The sequence below is a fragment of the Esox lucius genome, chromosome 11 (genome assembly GCF_011004845.1).
Source record: "Esox lucius isolate fEsoLuc1 chromosome 11, fEsoLuc1.pri, whole genome shotgun sequence".
Taxonomy (NCBI): Eukaryota; Metazoa; Chordata; class Actinopteri; order Esociformes; family Esocidae; genus Esox; species Esox lucius.
The window spans coordinates 27319461-27342841 of record NC_047579.1 but is presented as its reverse complement, the minus strand read 5'-3'; the positions used below and the strand labels follow the sequence as shown (position 1 = coordinate 27342841).

The following is a 23381-nucleotide window of genomic DNA, read 5'->3' as shown; positions in this document are numbered from 1 at the left end:
TTCTGATGACATGCTGCATTCATCTTGCCATACATTTTCACAAGATTCCCCATGCATTTAGAGCTCACACACACCCAAAACATAAGTGAGCCACCACCATGCTTCACAGTGGGGATGGTACTCTGTTCACTATAGGCCTTGGTATTAGCCAAGTATTGAGCAGTGCCATGTTTTCACCTTTTACTCAGAGTTGCTTCCATCTAACCACTGTGCCAAAAAGCCCTGATTGATGGAGTTTCTGCAAAGATGGTTGTCTTTCTGGAAGGTTTTTCCTTCCAGAAGGACACACATCTGCAAAGAAACTGATCTGATAGTTCTGTTAGTTGCCATGGAGTCACCTCCCTGACCAAAGGCCCTTTTTTCCTAGTTACGTAGTTTGGCCAAATGGCCAGTTCTAGGAATAGTCTTGATGGTTCTAAACGTCTTCCATTTCACAATGATGGAGCCTCCTGGGAACTTTCTTTGTCTCAACAGTTTTTTATAACCTTCCTCAGATCTAGGCCTTGACACAGTTCTGAGATCACCAGAGACTTCATGGCTAGGTTTTTGAAGTGTGGGACCTTATATAAACAAGCTTTTGCCTTTCAAAATCATGTCCAATCAATTTAATTTGCCACATGTGGACTCCAATCAAGTTAATCTCAAGAATAATCAAAAGACATAGGATGCATCTGTGCTCAATATTGACTGTCATGACCAGGGGTCTTGGCTCACATTTCTAAAAACATGTTTTTGTTTTGTCATTATTTGTTATTGTACATTGATGCCGACTTTTTAATCCGTTATAATTTAAGCATTATAAATTAAATCCATAACACAACAGAATGTGGAGAAAGTTAAAAGTGTCTGAATAGTATCTAGAATTACTTCATATTGAGACATAACTCTGTGTTCTTAAGCATGATTCTTTGTTCTTCTGAACACCATGTTTCCTTCTTTGTGGTTGTCCACAGTCAACCAGTAATGTGTGGATGACCCATGCTGAGATGGAGTCGTTGAACGCAGCCACCAAACCGGTGTGTTCTTTGTGATTTTACTATAATATCTCATCTGGACACATAACACTGATGTTGATGTAGTGGAGAGTGCTTACATGCACAATGGAACTATAGCTGTTTTATTCGATGCATGCTTACATTTCAATTATGATTATACTCAGCTTGCTATAAGTAAAGTGAGGTGTTAACATTTATAATGATATACTCTGCCTAGTGCACTATCAGCTTTAAATGTGTCATTATTGGGGCAGTGAAAAAATGACAAAAGTGTTTATGCTAGTCCGTCTATTTCACATCAGTCACAAATGGCTTGGTAGGCCAAGGAAGTAGAAAGAAACCAAATGCCACTAAGAAACCAAATACACAAATACCATTAAGATTAAACCTGAGAATCTACACTTTAACCTCATAGTAATTGTTTTATTTTTAGAGTATAGAGAAAATCTTTCACTGTCCCAATACTTAGAGCATGTAAAGGTACAGATAATGCGCATAATGTCAGTGTGTTACTGTGCATGTAAAGGTACAGATAATGCGCCTAATGTCAGTGTGTTACTGTGTATGTAAATGAACAGATAATGGGCCTAATGTCAGTGTGTTTGTATGCATGTACAGGGGTGGATAATGCGCCTAATGTCAGTGTGTTATTGTGCATGTAAAGGTATGGATAGTGGGCCTAATGTTAGTGTGTTATTGTGCATGTAAAGGTATGGGTAGTGGGCCTAATGTCAGTGTGTTAGTATACATGTAAAGGTATGGATAGTGGGCCTAATATCGGTGTGTTAGTATACATGTAAAGGTATGGATAGTGGGCCTAATATCGGTGTGTTAGTATACATGTAAAGGTATGGATAGTGGGCCTAATATCGGTGTGTTAGTATACATGTAAAGGTATGGATAGTGGGCCTAATATCGGTGTGTTAGTATACATGTAAAGGTATGGATAGTGGGCCTAATATCGGTGTGTTAGTATACATGTAAAGGTATGGACAGTGGGCATAATATCAGTGTGTTAATATACATGTAAAGGTATGGATAGTGGGCCTAATATCAGTGTGTTAATATACATGTAAAGGTATGGATAGTGGGCCTAATATCGGTGTGTTAGTATACATGTAAAGGTATGGATAGTGGGCCTAATATCAGTGTGTTAGTATACATGTAAAGGTATGGATAGTGGGCCTAATATCAGTGTGTTAGTATACATGTAAAGGTATGGATAGTGGGCATAATGTCTCTGTGTGTGTACAGTATGTAAAGGTTTCTTCTTGATGCTGGCATATGGTGTTCAGCAGATATAATGGTTACATTTTGGAGGGCCTTATTTTTGTACATTATGTTGATGCATCTGTCTCTTTCTCTCTGTCTCTCTGTCTCTCTGTCTCTCTCTGTTTGTTGGACTACTAGTGTTAAGCATCTTTTCTCTCTCTCTGTTTGTTGAACTACTAGTGTTAAGCATCTTCTCTCTCTTCTGGTGTTTGTGTCTGATCCAGTGTAAACTGCTTCACACTAATGACCCATTCACTAACACAGTGTTCCTCCTTCCTGTTTATCCTCTTCACTCTTTGTCCTCCTTCTGCTTCTCCTCCATACATGTCCTTCCTGCTCCTGCTATCCTGCTTGGCCCTGGTTCACACCCCCTTGTTTTTCTACTTTGTGTCTGCTTCCTCTAAGGAGCTGAAAGAGATTAGCTGGGATCAGGTAAGGAATGGAATGTACATAACACGCGCACATACACTCACTCTATGGGTTTTGCCATTGAAAACCAATGATCAATGCAGAAAACAACTACAGAAGTTACATCCTTGCTGTGATATTTCGATCAGAAGTTCAAACGATGGTCTCGGCATTTGGCAGGGCCCCCTGGTCAGGGGAGGACATCTCAGGATTGTCCCGATGGCCTCAGGTCTGTCCCGATGGTCTTTGGACTGTCCCGATGGCCTCAGGTCTGTCCCGATGGTCTTTGGACTGTCCCGATGGCCTCAGGACTGTCCCTATTTATTGTCTCAGGACTGTCCCGATGGCCTCAGGACTGTCCCTATTTATTGTCTCAGGACTGTCCCGATGGCCTCAGGTCTGTCTCGATGGTCTCAGGTCTGTCCCGATGGTCTCAGGACTGTCCCTATTTATTGTCTCAGGACTGTCCCGATGGCCTCAGGACTGTCCCTATTTATTGTCTCAGGACTGTCCCGATGGTCTCAGGTCTGTACCGATGGTCTCAGGACTGTCCCTATTTATTGTCTCAGGACTGTCCCGATGGCCTCAGGACTGTCCCTATTTATTGTCTCAGGACTGTCCCGATGGTCTCAGGTCTGTACCGATGGTCTCAGGACTGTCCCTATTTATTGTCTCAGGACTGTCCCGATGGCCTCAGGACTGTCCCTATTTATTGTCTCAGGACTGTCCCGATGGTCTCAGGTCTGTACCGATGGTCTCAGGACTGTCCCTATCGTCTCAGCACTGTCCTGATCGTCTCAGCACTATCCCGATCGTCTCAGACACCCCTAATTGTGAATTTGGACATTTAAAAATGTCAGCGTAAGAAAAACTGGATAAAAAACAGGAAGGACACAAACATCTAGCTGTGATTATAATAATAGTTAGATTTGAACCACACTAATAAACATTTCTTCTGCCGGTCAGATCCTGGCCTATGGGGACATGAACCATGAGTGGGTGGGTAATGACTGGCTGCCCAGCCTGGGTCTGCCCCAGTACCGCTCCTACTTCATGGAGTCCCTGGTAGATGCTCGCATGCTGGACCACCTCACCAAGAAGGAGCTGAGAGGACAGCTGAAAATGGTGGACAGCTTCCATAGGTATGTATGACTCCCTCCATTTTCTGCTCCTGGTCTCTCTTTAAATCTGTCTGTCTCCTCGGTCCGTATGTCTGCCTCTCTTTGTCTTTTCGGTTCTTACTATCGGCATCTGGTTAGGTTTTTCTTTTTTGAGGGGGTTGCACAAAGCAAATAGACCAATTCCCGTTTCTGCAAATGAACAATGAAGTCTTATTCTGTAGCTGTCTCCCACTTCTACGATTCACTCACTGCCTCTTTTTTTTGGCCATCATTTCTTCTTTCTTTCGCTCTCTTGTGTGTTTGTATTTGACATGGGAAAATTACATAAAGGGTATGTTGAGAGATCTTCTGCTGTTGTGACAGACTCACTCAGCAGTTTTCTTCAAGTTTTTTCAGAGATACTTTTGTATTGAACTTTCACTTGACTTTGACTATTAACCTACTGACCCCTGACCTTTTGACATCTTTTGTCCTGGCTCAGGGTTAGTTTGCATTATGGTATAATGTGTCTGAAGCGCTTGAACTACGACCGTAAAGAGTTGGAGAGGAGAAGAGAAGACAGTCAGCACCAAAACAAAGGTGAGTTCCTCTTCTCTGACCTAGTAATTCCTCCAGTTCACTAATCATTCACTCAAGAAATCAACACTAATAAGCAGTTATTCAAAATACATTTTGCCAAGTCTCAACACACATTACAGTAAAGAAAATGTAAAGTATACAATTGGCCATGGTGGTGGAATTGGTCAGCACTGTTTGGGTTTGGGGGGTTAGAAACTGAATATGGATGTGCCCTAGCAACTCCTTGCGGCAACCTGGGGACCGATGAGCTCAATCAGGGAGAAGACCAAACAGTGTTTTTCTTCTGACACAGAAGGATTACGGTATAGACGTCATTGTTAAGAGGAGCAGTGTGATAGGAGACAGAAAGGCATCAGAGAACACATCTTGACATCAACTTTCGATATCGACTCATCACATCAGAAATTAGATATCATGAAGTTGGGGAGAATTTGTGTTGTAGAAAAACCAAAATATACAGTCCATCCTTCTGCCCATCTATAAGCATTTATTACGATTTCGGTTAGTAGAATCAAGTGGCTGAAGTCGTCCACCCCTGGATAATGCAGTCACACAGTAGGGTTCTCTGATTGGGGAAGTGCTGTTCCCTGACCCATGCCCTCCCCTCTCCCCCTCTCTGTGTAGATGTGATGGTCTGGTCCAACGAGCGTGTGCTATGCTGGGTGCAGACCATGGGGCTGAAGGAGTACGCTGACAACCTGGTGGAGAGTGGGGTTCACGGGGCCCTCCTGGCCCTGGACGACACTTTTGACTACACTGACTTGGCCCTGCTGCTGCAGATACCCAATCAGAACACACAGGTACACCCATCTTACCAATCAGAGCACACAGGTACCATCATCTTACCAATCAGAACACACAGGTACAACCATCTAACCAATCAGAACACACTGATACACCCATCTTACCAATCAGAACACAAATGTACTTCTCTGACCGTTTTAGCACGTTATTTAGTTTCATTACCTTTATGACTTCACTATTCAGTTGGTGCATGAATCAAAATAGTCAGGATAAGCCCTCACTCATTCAGTCTCACCAAAAACCCCACTGGAACATCATTGCAGTCATCTACATTTTGGAATTCGTAAGTAAAGTTTATGGATCAAAAACAGTTGAAACATTTTGTAAAAATGTTTGGATAAGTGGTGTCTTTATGGTTTATGTGGAGTTTGACAAAGAAAGTCATAACATCTGTCAGAACACACAGGTCTGGAATTGCCAGTCAAGAAGCATCAATATATACAATATATCCCATTACGGCATAGGAAAAAAGCCTTTTGTCAGTTTACACACCAGGTCTAACCAAGATTTGGCTTCCGGATTTGACCTAGCGGAGTCGTCAGTAATGTGATCACAACTCCAGCCGAGTCATCAGTCATGTGATCACGACTCCAGCCGAGTCATCAATCATGTGATCACGACTCCAGCCAAGTCATCAGTCATGTGATCACGACTACAGCTGAGTCATCAGTCATGTGATCACGACTCCAGCCGACTCATCGATTAAGCTGATCATAACTCCAACCAAGTAATCAGGAGGAATTATCCAGTGAATTTGAAGCATCAGATGGTAGTATCAACTCCCCACAGGGAGAGAATGCCCAGTGGCCAGGGAGAGGATGTCTGTGGAGTGAGACGAAACAGGGCCCGCATTCTGGACAACATCTTATTTCAATACCGTTTTCTATTCCTTAAAGTAGAATATTTTACAAAGAGAATTCACTCTGTTTTCTTTTGTCTTTAAGCATGCCAAAGTTTGTAAGAATGTCACTGTAATGGATTGTACTGCTAATTGAGTTACTGTTCACCCACTTCAAAGAGTAGCTGTTCCTAACTAAAACATGCTACAACACAACAATGTTGCCCAATAGGATGTCGCTTACTTTTGCTTAGATAAGCAAATCTCCTATCCTAGGTTCTGCCAACTGGGCTTGCCCTCCCAAGAACCTAAACTTGTAGGCTAACAGGCTGTTGGTCGACAATAGTATCCCTGGCATGCTAGTAAAATTGACAGTACAATATATCAAATAGAGTGACTAGGCTGATTACCTGAAATATCCTTTATCTAGGCAAGACAACTTCTAGAAAAGGAATACAACTCCTTGATCTCTATGGGAACGGAGAGAAGGCCTGATGAGGTAAGTGTTCAATGGGCTTGGAAGAAAATAGGTCAAGAATAAAAATGACCTCATACCTGTCGTATTTTTTATTTTGATAGTTTGATATTTTTGACAGGCATAACTGTTTAGTCTCTCCCTTCCCTTCGCCCCACATCATTAGGATGGGAATAAGACCTTCACACGCTCCCCATCCTGGAGGAAGATGTTCAGGGAGAAGGACCTGAGGGGGGTGACATCGGACTCATCTGAGACCCTGCCTGCCAACTTCCGTGCCTCCGCCATTTCCACGCCCTCCGTGACCCTGAGAAAGGTTCAGAGTGACGGTAAGTAGGACGACCCCCGTGACCTCTCCCTCCCCCCTTTGGCCACACTCTCAGATTCCCATTTGTTAGGCCATTGGTTGGATCTCCAGGGCAGGTCTCATAATCATTTAGGAAATGGCACTGTGGACTGTGTGTGTCCTGTGAATACTTAATATACATCTCACATATTGGCTTTGAGTCCAGGGCTAGTATTCATAATTACATTACATTTTTGGGGGTTCAGGAACAACTATAACAATAATCCTTTACTATGAGTGAAGGGCTTGTATCTATAATGATAAATATTTACTTTGATTTCAGGGGTAGTATCTTTAATGATATTTACTTTGATTCCAGGGATAGTATCTATAATGATCTTTACTTTGATTTCAGGGGTAGTATCTATAATGATATTTACTTTGATTCCAGGGATAGTATCTATAATGATATTTACTTTGATTTCAGGGGTTGTATCTATAATGATATTTACTTAGATTTCAGGGGTAGTATCTATAATGATATTTACTTTGATTCCAGGGGTAGTATCTATAATATTTACTTTGATTCCAGGGGTAGTATCTATAATATTTACTTTGATTCCAGGGGTAGTATCTATAATATTTACTTTGATTCCAGGGGTAGTATCTATAATATTTACTTTGATTCCAGGGGTTGTATCTATAATGATATTTACTTTGATTCCAGGGATAGTATCTATAATGATATTTACTTTGATTCCAGGGGTAGTATCTATAATGATACCTATTTACTTACTACTGGGTCTAGTATCTACCCTGATAAATATTTACTTTGAGTCCAGGACCAAGTATCCATAGCAATACCCATTATACATAATAAAAGGCTTATCATTAGCGGGGGTTAAACAGTATGAAGATACATTACAGAAACATTTTACCTGGCACTTACAGTCTGATTTATGAATGAATGAATTGAGAGAAAAAAAATTGTCTAAAGGCGGTTGCCGTGTTACATAAGAGAAACATGTTTAAGACTAGCGTCACCTGGCAGTAGGTTCCCCTGCTGATGCCATCCTTCCTGGATAGTCACACACAAAACCTGCTGTGGCTTGCTCCAACAGGACACAACATATATATTTGCATTTTAGTCATTTCGCAGATTCTCTTATCCAGAGCACCCTACATTCCACATGATCTTCCTCCCACAACTTAATTGTACATCATGGAAAAGGTCAAGGTTATTTAGTAGTTATTATGATAATGGTCTGTCTTTCTTCTTCTGCCACAGTGAACTCGGGCCCTCGGGGGGAGGCAGCTTCAATTAGAACATACTCTTGCTGAAAGAATAAAAGGTGGTGAGAAAAGCAACACGTTCATTACCTATCTAGGTAGTTAGCTAGTAAATGTTTTGTCCCATGGTTTGTTTTTAGAACAAAACCTTCAGGCACGTCAGATAGCTTGCACATGTTCATATTGAAGCGGTTGGACTTGTTCTCAACCACATTGTTTGTCGCGTTTGTTGTGGAGATGTGTTTTTTTTTTGTTGGTTTTCTTTTTTGTGGGTGAGGTCTTAAGGATGTGGTTGCCTGGCGGGTTGGGGGGGGGGTTTAAGGAGGGTTGAGTCCAGGTCAGGAAGGCACTGGTTTGAGAGTAACGCCGTGTGTCTCCCCTCAGGGCGAACGCTAACCGGATCAGGACCGGGGTTGCCCTCCTCATTCCTTCACGGGAGGGAAAAATCGGTGACAAAAAGCAATGAATATATACATTTACTTACTATAAAACCTACTGGTCTGACTGTTCTGCAATAACAGAAGTACGGGAAGGAAGAAAGTCGGGTCGGAGAGGGAGAAACAGCAAACGGAGAATGAATGAGTGGATGAAATATTGACGAGCTATATAGGTACATGGGGTAGGAGGCTGAAGTTCTCTCTCACTCTCTCTCTTTGTTCTGGCTCGGTGTGCGACTGTGAGGAGGGATGACTGGTGTCCGGTGTCAGCCATTGTGGATCTCTATCAGGTAGCTTCTCTGGTGCCGTCAGGGTTCCCATATGTGCCCCAATTGGTTAAGTGGTGCGGTAAAAACCATGTCCCCCCCCATTCAGGCCTCCATCTTGGCCCCAGCCACATCAGAGGGACAGCCAGACGCCCGTCTCCTCACGGTTTATCTGTTGGCACCTTGAAAGCCGAGCCGTCCATTATGGAGATCAAAGGGCCGGCTAGAGCAGCGGGGGTATGGTGGGGCCGCACGGAGGCATTGTGTTAAATGACTGATGTTATTTAGTAGTTTGTAGTCAGCCAGTAAAGCCGGTTAAATTAGAGTGTGGTTAAGGCTAGGTTACATCCAAGGTAATGGCACTGCAGACGCGCCCGGCCCCTTTCGGGTCTCATCTTCAGCTCGGGTGTTCATCGGAGCGCTCCTGAAAAAACAAGAGGGAACGATAGAGGGATGATGAAAGAGAGATAAGACAGTCAAATGTGATGCGGATGAAAAGAGGATGGAGATGATAACATTTAACGCAGGCCAGCCGTAAACAATCAAGAAAGTACGGAAGACGAGCAGCGGGTCCAGGAAGAAACCTTTAGCTTCTGTGTTATGATGCATGTCAAACAAGATGGCTGTGGAGCCAAATATGGTGGGGCTGAAGGAGAGAAAAACATATATCTGTATAAATAAAACCTACGAGGATGAAAGCCCCGGGAACAATTTGTAAAATTGTGTGTATTTTCATTTTGACTTTTTACGTTTTTATGATAACTATATTTATTTTCGTTATTTACGTATTGAATAACTGTATGTACATGTTCGTTACTTAATTCTGACTCATTTAATTTGATCTAGTTCATAAGTTAAACATTAATAGGATATGCTACTGTATGTGTACATTTTGAGAACTAATTGTGTTATGACTGAGGAAGAAAATGACAAAGATGACAGTAATACAAATTGGAAATAAAAAATAAAAAAAATCTGCAAAATAAACAATAACAGTGATGATGAAATCCAAAATAAAGTGGTGTCCTGTGTTAAAACACCTCATTCATCAGTGTCAGTCTCTGGAGGCAGAGAATGTAGAATGTGTAGACACAGTGAAGAGTACGTGAGAGGCCTTAGTCTGCGCATTTATCAGTATCTATATCCTACAGGATGCATTGAAGTCAGTGCACTGAAAGATCACTCCATTAACACTTGCCAGATAAGCGGATTACACAGAAAGCACAATCATATAAGTTATAATAGTTATTTTACTTATGGAATAGGAAACAGTCCTTTACAATATACATATATGTATTATAAAAAAAAAAACAACAGATGTATAAATATGTTTTACTGCATAACACAAAGCCTTTACAATAGCTTCTTTGTGATTAGAGAGCAGAGTTCAAACTGCAATCAGAGGTGATTGGAATTCTTCAGTTCTAATGATCAACAGGGAGACTATTTGAGAACCATTTGTGAGGTTGGATACTTTCCTGTCACACAGCTGTTCTGATAATGACTGGCTACACTGTGGAAGAAGCGTTATTGTCGTGACAACAGTATGGATGTCACGAAGTCGCCACTGAGCTCGGATCTTGTTTTGTACTCGTCACTATTAATGCACTCCGTAAGAATGTTTCTCTTGACGGCTTCACACAGCAGAACTGGTTATGGTCAGGGCTAAGAATGTTCTCTTGATGGCTTCACACAGGAGAACTGGTTATGGTCAGGGCTAAGAATGTTCTCTTGATGGCTTCACACAGGAGAACTGGTTATGGTCAGGGCTAAGAATGTTCTCTTGATGGCTTCACACAGGAGAACTGGTTATGGTCAGGGCTAAGAATGTTCTCTTGATGGCTTCACACAGGAGAACTGGTTATGGTCAGGGCTTAGAATAAAATGTCACCAGGGGGCACCTTTCTATCCTGTTCAGAGAAGCCGGAGGCGGGAATCATCGCTCAAGTCATGTAACAACAAAATCTATAAGTACCTTTCTCTATAAATATACATAGAAATATACTTTCATACATAGATAAAAGCAAACTGTTCACATATTGTACATGTATAAAGAAATATATTAATATCAAACATTCATGCTTACATACAGTATTAATCAGCAATAACGTGTGATATAAAAACAATATTGGGAAACAAACAGTACTTTTACAAAATCCCTATTTCATATAACAGTTTTCCCTAGGTTCTATCATTGAGGTTTTCTTGTTTTCGTGTAGTCACTTGCACTATGCCTGATGAATGGAGAGGTCTGTAATTCCGAGTGAGGCCTGGGTAGAGGCGGACAGGACTGGATGGAGGGAAGAAACACAGACTGACGGCCACTGTGGTCCATCAGGAAAGGCTCAGCCATAGAGCTGACAGAGCCAGGGCCGGAGTAACACACACCTAACACATGCACGCGCGCACGCGCGCATCCACTGTCCCGAGCATTACGCTCGCTAACGTCCGCCGCGCCTCCCGTCGCTATCCTCCCCTGTGATGCCTTTTGACTCGGGACAGTAGAACACAAACGCAGGACGTGTTGATGCGGATCCACCTCCAGCCCTGCAGGCCGTTGGCGTCGGATGTCAGGGCTCGGACGTAGGTGTGTTTGGCCTTACACTCGCTCACCCACTGCTTCTTGTCCACGCCCAGGCAACTGTTCCCGTTCACGCCCAAGTCCTTTGTCGCCTCCCCCGCGGACGCCCCGGCCCCTTGCGGCAGCGCCCCGTTCGTCTTTTGCTCCGGCCTGCGGCAGGTGGTTTCGTAGAAGTACTGCTTGAGGGGGCCCGTGGCCGTCTTGATGAAGGGCACGATGCTCACCGTGCGGCCGTAACTGTCGATGGCCATCTTCTTGTCCATCACCCAGTCACTCTGCACGTCGCACACGGGCTTCTCGGTGTGAGAGAGGTGCGAGCGCTTCAGCCTGGGGGCGGGGTGGGGGGAACCCCCGGGGGCGTCTACCCGGCTCTGTGGCACGCTCCTCTCCGTCTCTCTGTCCCCGTGACCCTCTGTGTGTCCGTCTGCATCTGCCACCTCATCCTCCTCATCCTCTCCTTCCTCGGGCAGCATACCCGTCTCCAACATCAGGAGGAGGGGCGGGTGCTTTGGAGGAGAATTAGAGGGGGAGAACAGGACCCGCGGATGGGCATCTAAAAACAGCAGTTCCTCCTCTTCCTGTAAACCTCCCAGGCTTTTCTCTGACAGCCTGGGAGGTCTGAGATCATCTTTATCAGTCCTGGTGTCTGGAGAGTGACGAGGGCTAATGTCATCTCCAGCTCTGCTGCTCTCTGATTTATAGTCCTCTAGTACGTAATTATCCTGGGAGGAGTAGTACTGACGCTCACTGCCGTTGGTGCTCCTGAGTCTTTCTACTTCCGTGTTAGAATCTACGTTTAGTCCCACACTGTTTATGTTTTCTCTATGAAAATTGCTTTTTGACTGATACCGTTGTTGTTTTTGCTTCCATTTCAAAGCTTGGGCCCTTTCCTTAATTTTAGAGGGGTAATTTAATTTCTTATCCACACCTGTTGTGCTGAGGTGTTCTGTATTGTATGCTTTGCCAGGAATAGTCATATTGTAGTCCTTATGTGAGGCATTATTGTGGGAGTTGTAGTCCATGGGGGCCTGAGATGCAGGAAGTGTGGCGTTGGAGTCATCGAGGTTCTCTGTGTGGTTGTCCAGGCTTCTGCCAGGCTCTGTTACCACAGCAACAGTACTGGCCACAGGGCTGTGAGGGAAGGGCAGGGCCGAGGCAATCACCATGGCAACCAGGGGAAGCCAGTGCATCACTCCCAACACGTATCAACTGGAGGTGGAGTTACAGAGACAGAACGAGAGACAGAAGGAGACAGAAAGAGAGAGAGTTATTAGAGAGAAAGAGAAAAACATAAACAGTTAAAACACTGTTCAATGCAGTAAACGGACTCATAAAAAGGCGGCCCATCGCTGGTGCAAAAATCTGCCTTGAGGTAAAGCTTTATATTCTTGGCAGAACTCATGGAAAATTTGGAAAACTGCAACAATGTCAATTATCCATGTGAGACTGTGTAGCAATGGGCGGGCTGCAAAAGGAACCTATTGGCTGGTTGGCTTTCAGACGGAGCCTCCACAGTCTTCATGTCTGCAGACAGCAGGTTGTAAATTCCACAGCCAAAGGAAAAGAATTAAAACTCACAGACGCGATGTGGCCTTGCGGTTTCAAACCTTTGTCAAACTTTTAAGGACATAAAACAATTAATGGTTGTAGTTTCAGTCGTTCCGCTGCGCAAGCTACATAAATAAGTATTCTGTTTGGTCCAGACTGTAAACAGACTTGGTTTGGTGCATATCAATTTGTCAAAGCACACATGTTGCAAAATAATAAACATACATGCTTTGGTCCATTACATTTTTTGCCATGTGGCAGAAAATGAGGAATTGCATAGTAATAAATGAATTAATCATTGAATGTTTATTATGACTGGTGGTTAATCATGAAGACTGGGGACCTTTAACAAAGTGAAACCAGAAATACTAGTAGACCAAGTCACAGTGGTTCCAGTGAATCCAGGCACTTGGCCACATTCTGGGAATGTTCACATCACAACCTCCCTCCACTACGACAATGACAGATAAGCGACACGACGGAGGACAAATTCCAATCTCCTCTCATTCACACCTGCCACCAGAGGGCAAAACAGACCACCGTATTATGACATTTAAGGACAACCTGGATTTAGAATAATAACCTATTGACTGAGCTACGGTGTCTTGTTGGAATATCAACTATCCCATTGGTCTGATGTTACGTGTGTAGCAGCAAGGATAACAGATTTAGCTTCTAGTACCTCAATGGCAAATGCTGGCCCACACCATCAGCACAGCCACAACACATGTCTTCCCCTGGGTTGCCGCTTTCCTGACAACACCTGTTGCATACAGCTGTGGCATATCATGTGTCAAACGTTATGCTGGAATAGTTTGTTGGACTGAGGATTCCTCAGGGACGGCATGTGTCCTTACATTTTAGTCATTTATCAGACACTCCTTTGCTGAGCTCCTTACAGTCAGTCCATTCATCATTAGATAGCTAGGAGTGAGAAGCACACAACCAGTGCCGGCTCTTGCCTTTTGAGGGCCCTAAGCAGAATTTGATTTGGGGCCCCCTCTCCCCTAGCGGTCTGGGGCCCTAAGCGACTCTTCGCCTAGAGCTGGCCCTGCACACAACCTAGCAATAATAAGAACACATTCAGTGAATAGTAATCAGCAAAGTCACTAGAAAATAACATAATTAAGCACAAGTATTATGTTTATTATTTATAAAAAAAAGGGGTTGTCGTTACTTCAAGGGGAAGCGCAGGTCCAACATTGGGGTGCCAGGACAGAGAAGAACTTGGACCACGCTGAGGGGGAGCTGAGGGGTAGAATAGCCAAGAGACCAGAGGTGGCAGAACAAAGAGCTTAGGCAGGGATGTAGGGTTTGAGCATAGCCTGGAGGGAAGGGCTGAGCCGTTCACATACACAGAGATTAACTGACTTCCCCAATGCTGAGTGTCACTCCTAGTTCTCTCTCTCTCTCTGTTGTTATGTTGAGAGAAGGACATTTAGAAAGAGTAAAAAAGAAGGTGGAATGCTCAGAATGTCAGGGATGCAAGTAAACTATCTGGAGGCTCCCTTCAGCTGTCCTCGGGCCAGAAGACAGAAAGAACAAGAAAGAAAGAAAGGAGAGAGAGAGAGAGGGAGAGAGAGAAATGACAGGAAATGTACTATATCTGGCCACGCCTGGTACACAATACAGTAGTAATTTGTGAAAGATGGAGGGGCATTAGATGACACATCAGCCATTCATTCATGTTTGCATGGGATTTGTCTTCACCCAGAGATAAAACACATCAATGGACTCATTTCCTGTTTTCTCTTATTGGTATGGGGCCCTCTTTAAGCTTGCAAACACAGGTGTGCTGTTTGCAAATGAAGGTTTTCATGTTCTAAAGTGTCTATCTGGGTTCTGGTTTGTTCCAGGCCACAGCATACCAAACTGTCAATTATGGACTAACACATACTGTGCCATGTGGAGAATGTCAGAATACACTACAGTTCAGGGAGAGCAAGAAAAAGACAGGGACAGAGAGAGAGACTGGGAGAGAGAAAGCCAGGGACAGGTACAGAGACAGAGAATAAAGAGACGAGGACAGAGAGAGACAGTAAGCAAGAGAAAAAGACAGACAGAGAGACAAAGAGTAAGGTCAACAATGATCAACTATTCAATCATGCTCCGTATTTTTGTGAAATGGATTATTCTGACAAATTGAATGTGTGTTTAGTGGAAGGGCTGCTTGTAAGGTCTTCTGGTGATCCAATCTGAAACAGGCAGACCGACCACAGACATACAGGCAGGCAGGCAGACACAAGCATTGGAGACAGTATCAGCAAATGGTGCATACTACATAGCACAGGAGCTCTTCATAATCATGGTCCATTTGCTGCAATCACACGCGCCGTTTACACTCTCTGCAAGGCCAGACAAGCATCATCCTAACTGTTTGGCCTTCTGTATGAAACCCTCCCAACCAGAAGGCACATTTCAAACCCTCTCTAAACATAACAGACAACCCAGCCACCCCCTACCCCAAATCAAACACACACCATCTACAAAGATTCAGAAAGTAGAAGAAAACAAGTATGATACCTTTAAACATCTAAAATAAGAAATAATCCAAACCTCCAAACAAACAATCTAATCCCCAAACATTGACCAAACAAAGCAACCCCCCAAAACACTAACAAAACAGACAATGTTAGCCCTAAAACCAAAAAACTTGATTGTGATTTTCAAATTAATTTTGAAATAAAGACAGAAAATAACAGGCCTAACTGTGAAAAAGCTGATCATTACAAATTGCTGCTTCTGTATATGTCTGAGCTAGTTACATGTGAAGGACATTTAAACCTGCGAAGCCCATATAAACCTGTCTCCACACCTGGCGGTGGCTGCTGTGTAATTATTCTGTTAACACCTAATACTCATCATGTGTGGATAATGGGCCTGATGTCTATATGTCTGTGTTAGGTAATATAATAAATTCAGTCAAGGCCCAGACCAGTTGGGATAATCACAACTCTCTGAAGTCAACAGACATGAAACCCTGTGTACATAATATGTGGGGCGTTCCACAAACTGGGTGACTATTTACTAGTAACTTTGTCATTTAAAAAAAGGAAAGATATTGCCTACATTTCCCATTTTGTCATAAAGAGCATATGTTTAACCTAAAAACAACCTCTCAAGAGGTTAAAAGAAAGAAATGTCTTTATCAGGTACTTTATCAGAGTTATCTGTAACAGACCTGCCTGTAAAAGAGTTGACTGTAATGTACCTGACTGTAACATTTCTGACTGTAACAGACCTAACTAAAGGCCACTAAAGACTTTAACAGAATGAACTGTAACAGGGTTGACTTTATTATATCTGACTGTAACAGAGTTGACTTTAACAGACACGACTGTAACAGGTTTAACTGTGACAAACCTTACTGTAGCAGACCTGACATTAACAGGTTTGACTTTAACATACCTACTTGTAACAGGTTTGACTTTAACAGACCTTACTGTAACAGGGATGACCGGAAACAGTTCTGACCAACCGGGGTGACTGAAATGGACTGTAATGTAACAAAACTGACAATTTAATTTGACAAATCTTAATAATCTGAAGTAACTTGAACTTTAGGGTAATGATGAAATCTTGGAAAGAAATGTTTCAAATGTTACTATAAGTCACAAGGATGCAATGAGGGACATTCAGCACTTACGCAAGTATTTATTTATAAAACAGGATTTTGCATGCATCATTTCTACTTAAAACAAAATGGTATGCAAGAGGCTCTCATTTTGTGGAGCGGCCTTTGTATGTGTGTGTTCGTGTGCAGTAAAACCATCCGTGCATATTGACCAGATAAGTCAGTGCATTGTGGGACAGAGGTCAACTTCCTGCTGTGACACCTGTTGTGTGTGCAATAGAGACAACCCTGGAGCAGGTAAATGTCTTTGTTTTCCTCTCTTTAAGTATGCTCTGAGACTCGGTAAAAGCCTCATGTCACATGTCTTGTACACATAACACTGTAGCTGTCCTACTGTTCAAACACACCATTAACACCAGGTCTATGATTGTTTATCCGACTATCTAGCCCCTCTCTGCTCTGGCCTTCAGGCTGCATACAGTTCAATCAGTTCACTTTTTCACACAAACACCAAACACACAGCATGTGAACGCACATGCGCGCACACACACACACATCTTGATTTTACTATATTTTTCATGACAACTAATTGGGTGATATGAAAAAGAAATCCTAACCTCTAACCTTAACTAAAATCCATTCTCCTAACCTTAAATAACTAAGCATAACTTTCACCACTAGCCTCACAAAGTGAATTTTGTGTGGACAAACGTCTCCACTCAGATTTCTCTCATTCTACTCTATCTACACTCAAACGTACACACAGCAATAGGATATAAACATAATATTTCTATTGGCCTGTCAAATGTAATCAGGCACTGACCCTAAGGTTAAGTGACCGGCCATCTGATAGTGAGAAGGCAGCAGTGTCAATGAAGCTGTCTGCCAGAAAGGTGCCTCCATGAAGGCAACATTCCACATATGGTACTATGTTTCCACTTAATCATCAGTGCAAAACCCATAATGTTTTCCTTTTCCATTTGAAAAGGTGGCGCACACAGTCCTTGCAACAGGACACGCTTGAACAGCATGTTGAAGGCATAATCTGGAAATGTCCTGCTGTTCAATGGTTATTTAAATGAATTATATGGCCATTCATTCTTCCAGAATCTAAACGACTAGGCCTATGATTATTATTAAGCTATTCAAGACTTTAGAACAGCTGTCTTGTTGAAATTCCATAAAAGATAACCATGTTGACATCAGCGTGTAAGGCTCTTAAGACCACACTGAATTAGGTGACAAATGAAAGCTATGTTGAACTGAAAGCTTAATTATACGTTTGACAAGTTTTTCAACCAGTTTCTATTCTTACATTTGTGAAGAACTAAAGTCGTTAATTTCTGGTGAAAAATATGGAAGAATGGGGTTTAGTTTTGAGTCTATACATTCATTCACTAGAACTAGAATCAATGTATAGGAACCTTTCACATTAATCTTCAAACCTTCACAAGAAATTGTAAAAACCTATAACTTTGCACAGGGTTGTATGGTTTGTTCATTTAACGTCCCTCGGTCATTGTTATCTTACATATGAGGCAAATCAGTTATATTTCAATCAAACTCTTATTAACATATTTCAGAACACAGTTTTATAGTATTGGCTGATTAATATACAGAATAACTAGTCAAGGGTATATATTTTTTAATGATGATAAAGGATAGTATTTAGGTGTCCTAGTTATTAAATATCAAGTATAACTAAATACTTTAAATAATTGACAATAGGAAAAATGTAATCTGTGAATAAACATAAACAAAACATGGATGTTAATATTAACATCAGCCTTGTCTACCTTGATATAAAACAATTCCAAATGTAATACTGATGGTCAATTCAATTCTGGAAAGCCAAAATTACTAAAATAATATAGTAAGTCCAGTGCTACAGAGAACTGCAGCTGTGTAAGGTTTTGCGTTGCTGTGTGGTTATTTCGTGGCGATCTAAAATTTTGTCCATATCTTTACCTTTTCTGACATATTGAAAATAACAAAGATTGCCACAAATGGGCGGTGCAGTTCGGCTCAGCAATGCCCAGAGAACCATTCTCCTGAAAGTTTTATGATGTCGGCGAATTCTTGGTTGAGCGAGCAGTGTGTTGAGAATTAGATCAGCTTGGAAGAAAGTGCCTCAGAGGACAGGTCCCAATCTTCAGCTTAATACCAGTGACAAAAGACAAACTGAAGCCCATTTTTCCCCTCCCCTCTGTTTCAATGCAGGAACACCCAGGTTTGGAAGAGTTGAATATTGAGAATTGTCCTCAGCTGCACAAATTATTCTGCTTCTTATCACACTGCTCTTAACCAGGAAGTATTCACTGGTACCTGTGCGTTTGTAGGAGAGCTCATTCTTCAACCAACAACCCTGATTCAAAGAGTTGCTTAATCGCATCAAGACTTGACAACCCTGTCAAACATCTTATCCATCCACCTCAGATGGGAATGAGCCAATTTGCACAGCCTTGGAACGGTACAATGACCATTTAAACTTCTGCCTGCAACAATATATCATCACTGCATGTCAAATATATCCCTGTGTTTATTTAAAAACAGTTTTATTTGTTTCCCTGAGCCTCCTTTACCTCTTAAAATGCTATTGTTGGCAGAAGGCAAGAAATTCAGTAGAGGGAAGGAAATTGTAAGTTATTCTTCCAGATGAACAGCCCTTGGTCTATTACAATCAAATCACATTTGTGTTGTAACATATCAGACCAAACCTTATATCCCTTCTGAAAAGGCGGATATTCCAGGATATTTTTTTTTTCATAAACAGCTCCTAAGGTTGAGTTATATTTTGTCTAACTAGAAACTAACCATTAGACAAAGTATTCACCAGCCATTACACAAAAAGAGCATTACTTTCATTTTCTGATTGGAATTTCAATGTAGTAGTCACAAAATATCACTAAGAAAACAGGAAAATTACGTTTTGGGTCTTTAATGTAGTAAACATCAAAATACATTAATCTGATTTCAATATATACGTTTTGTAAATTGGCTGGTCATAAATCCACCATTTTCATAGAATGACCCAGATCTTTAACGTTTATGTTTTTGTTATTATACAAGACTTTGTAAACAATGTATATTGTTTCAACAAAAAACTAAACAAAAAAAACCCAATATATATAAATACATATACAGTGGATATAAAAAGTCTACACACCCCTGTTAAAATGCCAGGTTTTTGAGATATAAAAGAATGAGACAAAGATAAATCATGTCAGAAATGTTTCCACTTTTAATGTGACCTATAATGTAAACAATTCAATTGAAAAAAAAAACTGAAATCTTCTAGTAATTTCTAATAATTTCCAAAGCATTAGATATACCATGGAACATAGTGAAAACAGCCATCATCAAGTGGAGAAAATATGGCACAACAGAGACATTACCAAGAACTGCACGACCAAAAGCATGTGGGAAAATGTGTTATGGTCTGATGAAACCAAAGTTGAACTTTTTGTCCATAATTCCAAAAGGTATGTTTAGCGCAAAAACAACACTGCACATCACCCAAAAAACACCATACCCACAGTGAAGCATGGTGGTTGCAGCATCATGCTTTGGGGCTGTTTTTCTTCAGCTGGAACCAGGGCCTTAGTCAGGGTGGAGAAAATTATGAACACTTCCAAATACCAGGCAATTTTGTCACAAAACCTTCAGGCGTCAGTTAGAAAGCTGAAGATGAAGTTCACCTTTCAGCACGACAACGACCCAAAGGACACATCCAAATCCTCAAAAGCATGGCTTCACCAGAAGAACATTAACGTTTTGGAATAGCCCAGCCAGAGCCCAGACCTGAATCCAATTGAACATCTGTGAGGTAATATGAAGATGGCTGTGGACAGGAGATGTCCTTGCCATCTGACAGATTTGGAGTGCTTTTGCAAAGAAAAGTGGGCAAATATTGCCACGTCAAGATGTGCCATGCTAATAGACTCCTACCCAAAAAGACTGAGTGCTGTAATAAAATCAAAAGGTGCTTCAACAAAGTATTACTATGCAACCAGGTTGTTTTTATCTTTCATTTTTCCCCCTTAAAGATTTCAGTTTTTTTTTCAATTGAATTGTTCACATTATAGGTCACATTGAAGGTGGAAAAAGTTCTAACATTATTTATCTTTGTCCCATTCTTTTACACCACAAGAACCTGGCATCTAACAGGGGTGTGTAGATTTTTTATATCCACTGTATATATACACATTTGTTGTTGCTGTTTTATATATATATATATTTATTCATATATATTGTATACATAGTGTAGGCCCATTTCTAGACTGTCGTTATTTTTGTTATTTCAGCAGATTATGGCTCAGTTGGCCTGATGACCTGACAACGTGTGGGATCTAGCCTACACCTGCAGATTATGATTGGGCGGGCTCGTATTTAAATAATATTGTGAAAAGAGAAAACAGCGACTGACAGTAAATTGCGGTCTTTCTAGGCTACGAAGTGCCATTACTCGTGTAAATCAACATAAACCAAATTGGCATAAACTTGAACTAGAGTTTGTAAATTCGTACCGTTTTGTTGAGATCCAGACCACACGTCCTTCCAGTTGATACCGCATTGATTATTATGGTCCAAGAGAGTTGCAAATGTGGTAAAACACAAAATTGCTTTAAAAGAGAAAGCTACGTTTTCATAATTCAATTCACATTGAATTTACACGTCTCAAAACTGTGTGCTCTATCAAATAGCCATAGCAAATTTTATTTAACCAAATAAACAACCACTGGAATTAAAACATACGTAGCGTTTAACCGCTCTGTCCTAAACCGCGCTTCAAACTTGTAAAAAAAGAAAAATAACCATTCCATGCATGATCCTGTCAAGATCTCTAATCCTGAGATGTTCTTCGTATTCCATGAAAGCAGGAACTTGGTCGAAAATGCAGTCGACACGGAGTAAACTAATCGAAGTCTCTCGAAATATTGACAGCGGTGCTGGTCCGTGAGCTACGCTGGGATCAAAAAGTTTGTCAAATTCTTGTTGAGTTCTCAAAATCTTCGCCTGTAGCCTAAATGCAAATAGCTGTTGGAGCGGAGGAGAGTGAAGACAAGACGGGGCGAATACGTTTTTTTTTTCTTCCAAGGGGTAAAGGACAGAGGGGGAGAGCACAGAAGAAAAAACAGGACGAGGAACATCTGTGAGAGAGATATTGAATGCCAAGTTTCTCAAGAAATAATGTACATCTCCAAACAGCGTGAGCCAAGCTGCTGATTTCATTGGTAGTAACGTATGTTATTATTTACAGATTGCTGAACTAATATTGAAAACTAATCAATCAAGAAGCCCTGATAGGACAAAATGTGGGTGACAACGATGATTTAGACAACCAGTGTCTGCTCCACTCAATTCTTTTTTCAGTAAAATCCAGTTCGTTTTTTTAACTAGAGCCAGGCCTACAGTCCAGTTCATTAACACATCATAAACTATAGGTTAATACACCCACCTAATTAAATTCAAGGCAATTTGACATCTATTCTTCCGAAGTAAATGGGGGAATCTTCTGTGTTTGACTCATGCTAACACCGCAATTGTGATAGATATAGTAGCCGGTATCATTTAGCAGTTGCCAGCGTGTGAGAGACAGACGTATGACCTACAGTGGTCAGACAACAGATAAAGGAAAATAATTTAATGTAAAATAAAAACAATGAATTTGGGACCGACAATTAACTTACATGGGTTTTCACATTATTTACTACAGTATGTGCACTTCTTCCACCTCGAATAACAGCTGTACACTGAATTGTTTCACATTAAATACCCATGATGAAAAGAAAACCAGAAATTGGTGGATGAGCAAAGGAAGGCCGTATTTTCCCCTTGCCACTGTGTCTCTCACACACTCTTTCTATCCTTTAACAAGTAGTGGTGTCCCCCCTCCCCAAAAAAAAAACCCTCTCCCCCTGAATGTTTAAAAAGATGAAAGGATAAGGAAAAGAATGGAGACAAAAGAGGGGAGGCTTGTGTTACAACCCTGCCCCATGTGAGAGAGCTGATGAAAGAGTTTTGGGATGGGAGAGATAGGGACAGAAGAGGACACAGAAAGAGGAGGAGAGTGAAAAGGGTTTTTTGGACTCCAACGGCTAAACGGGTCAGTTGTTTATAGTGGAACTGGCTGAAATGCAGTGTACCGCTGTCAATACACTGGGCCCTAAAGGATGTTGATATCTATCACCCTGTGACTGACTGCTAGTGTTTCACACACTCACACACATGCGCACACACTCTCTAAACACACTCTCTCTTACATACACTCTCTCGCAAAACATTTACAAGCAGACACACACACACAGAAGCGGCACTAAAATTAGATGTTGGTGTTAGCACCTCATATCTTCTCCTTCTGCTGTTCTTCCTCTGGTGTCTCCTTCTATGCATTCCTCCCTCTGTGCATTTATGTCAGTCATTGACACTCCCACCATTCTCTCTCTGCCTTTTTGTCTGAACTTGCCCTGTATGCTCTTAGATATTTCTGCCCTAGGGTACATACATCAGTGAGAGTGGGAGAAAGAGACAACTTAGCAAGGTGCTGATCAGAAATGACAGACTAACAAAGACCCTGAGAGGAAGAGCAACACACGCAAATGTAGGGACAAAAGTCATTTTCTCCCCCCATTTCTTTACCTCCCCCTCCCTTGTCCCCTCACTCTCACACTCTTTCCGTCTCTCCATCACTCTTTCTGTCCACCAGAACCAAGTTAGAAGGCATTGCAACAGCTGAATTGGTCATTTATTCCCCATCCCATTAAGCAATTTTAACACCATCTGATCATTATCTGCTAATACACTTACAGAATGTGATGTTTAAACTCACAGAGACTCTTGAAATGTCGTAAGTTGATAACTCTCGTGATCCATTTTTCTCATTTGTCGCTTGTAGCTATGGTATGCT

At 41.7% G+C, this 23381-nt stretch overlaps 2 protein-coding genes across 6 annotated transcripts in view; one reads left to right on the top strand and one right to left on the bottom strand.

Moving 5' to 3' along the window:
* Positions 1 to 9810, top strand: part of ppfia3 (PTPRF interacting protein alpha 3) — a 37548-nt gene extending 27738 nt beyond the window's left edge. The window contains exons 24-32 of one of the 4 annotated variants that reach the window (XM_029123378.2): positions 954 to 1016; positions 2673 to 2699; positions 3642 to 3817; positions 4278 to 4375; positions 5000 to 5175; positions 6448 to 6516; positions 6659 to 6821; positions 8067 to 8130; positions 8453 to 9810. In XM_029123378.2, coding sequence (XP_028979211.1) covers positions 954 to 1016; positions 2673 to 2699; positions 3642 to 3817; positions 4278 to 4375; positions 5000 to 5175; positions 6448 to 6516; positions 6659 to 6821; positions 8067 to 8119 — 825 coding nt within the window. In that variant the 3' untranslated portion in view covers positions 8120 to 8130; positions 8453 to 9810. Of the gene's footprint in view, positions 1 to 953; positions 1017 to 2672; positions 3073 to 3112; positions 3537 to 3641; positions 3818 to 4277; positions 4376 to 4999; positions 5176 to 6447; positions 6517 to 6658; positions 6822 to 8066; positions 8134 to 8452 lie in introns of those variants that run through there. The other 3 variants (XM_034295231.1, XM_029123382.2, XM_029123381.2) reach the window with 3 other exon arrangements.
* Positions 9811 to 10089: 279 nt separating this feature from the next.
* On the bottom strand, positions 10090 to 21669 carry LOC105012934. 2 transcript variants are annotated; one of them, XM_010874100.4, is made up of 2 exons: positions 21001 to 21669; positions 10090 to 12561 (listed from the first exon to the last, which is right to left on the bottom strand). In XM_010874100.4, exon 2 carries the CDS (start codon positions 12540 to 12542, stop codon positions 11238 to 11240), a length of 1305 nt encoding a protein of 434 aa, XP_010872402.1. In that variant the 5' UTR covers positions 12543 to 12561; positions 21001 to 21669; the 3' UTR covers positions 10090 to 11237. The 2 variants fall into 2 exon arrangements, with proteins under 2 accessions (XP_010872402.1, XP_010872403.1); XM_010874101.4 differs by lacking the exon at positions 21001 to 21669 and adding an exon at positions 14078 to 14862.
* Between the last annotated feature and the right edge of the window lie 1712 nt (positions 21670 to 23381).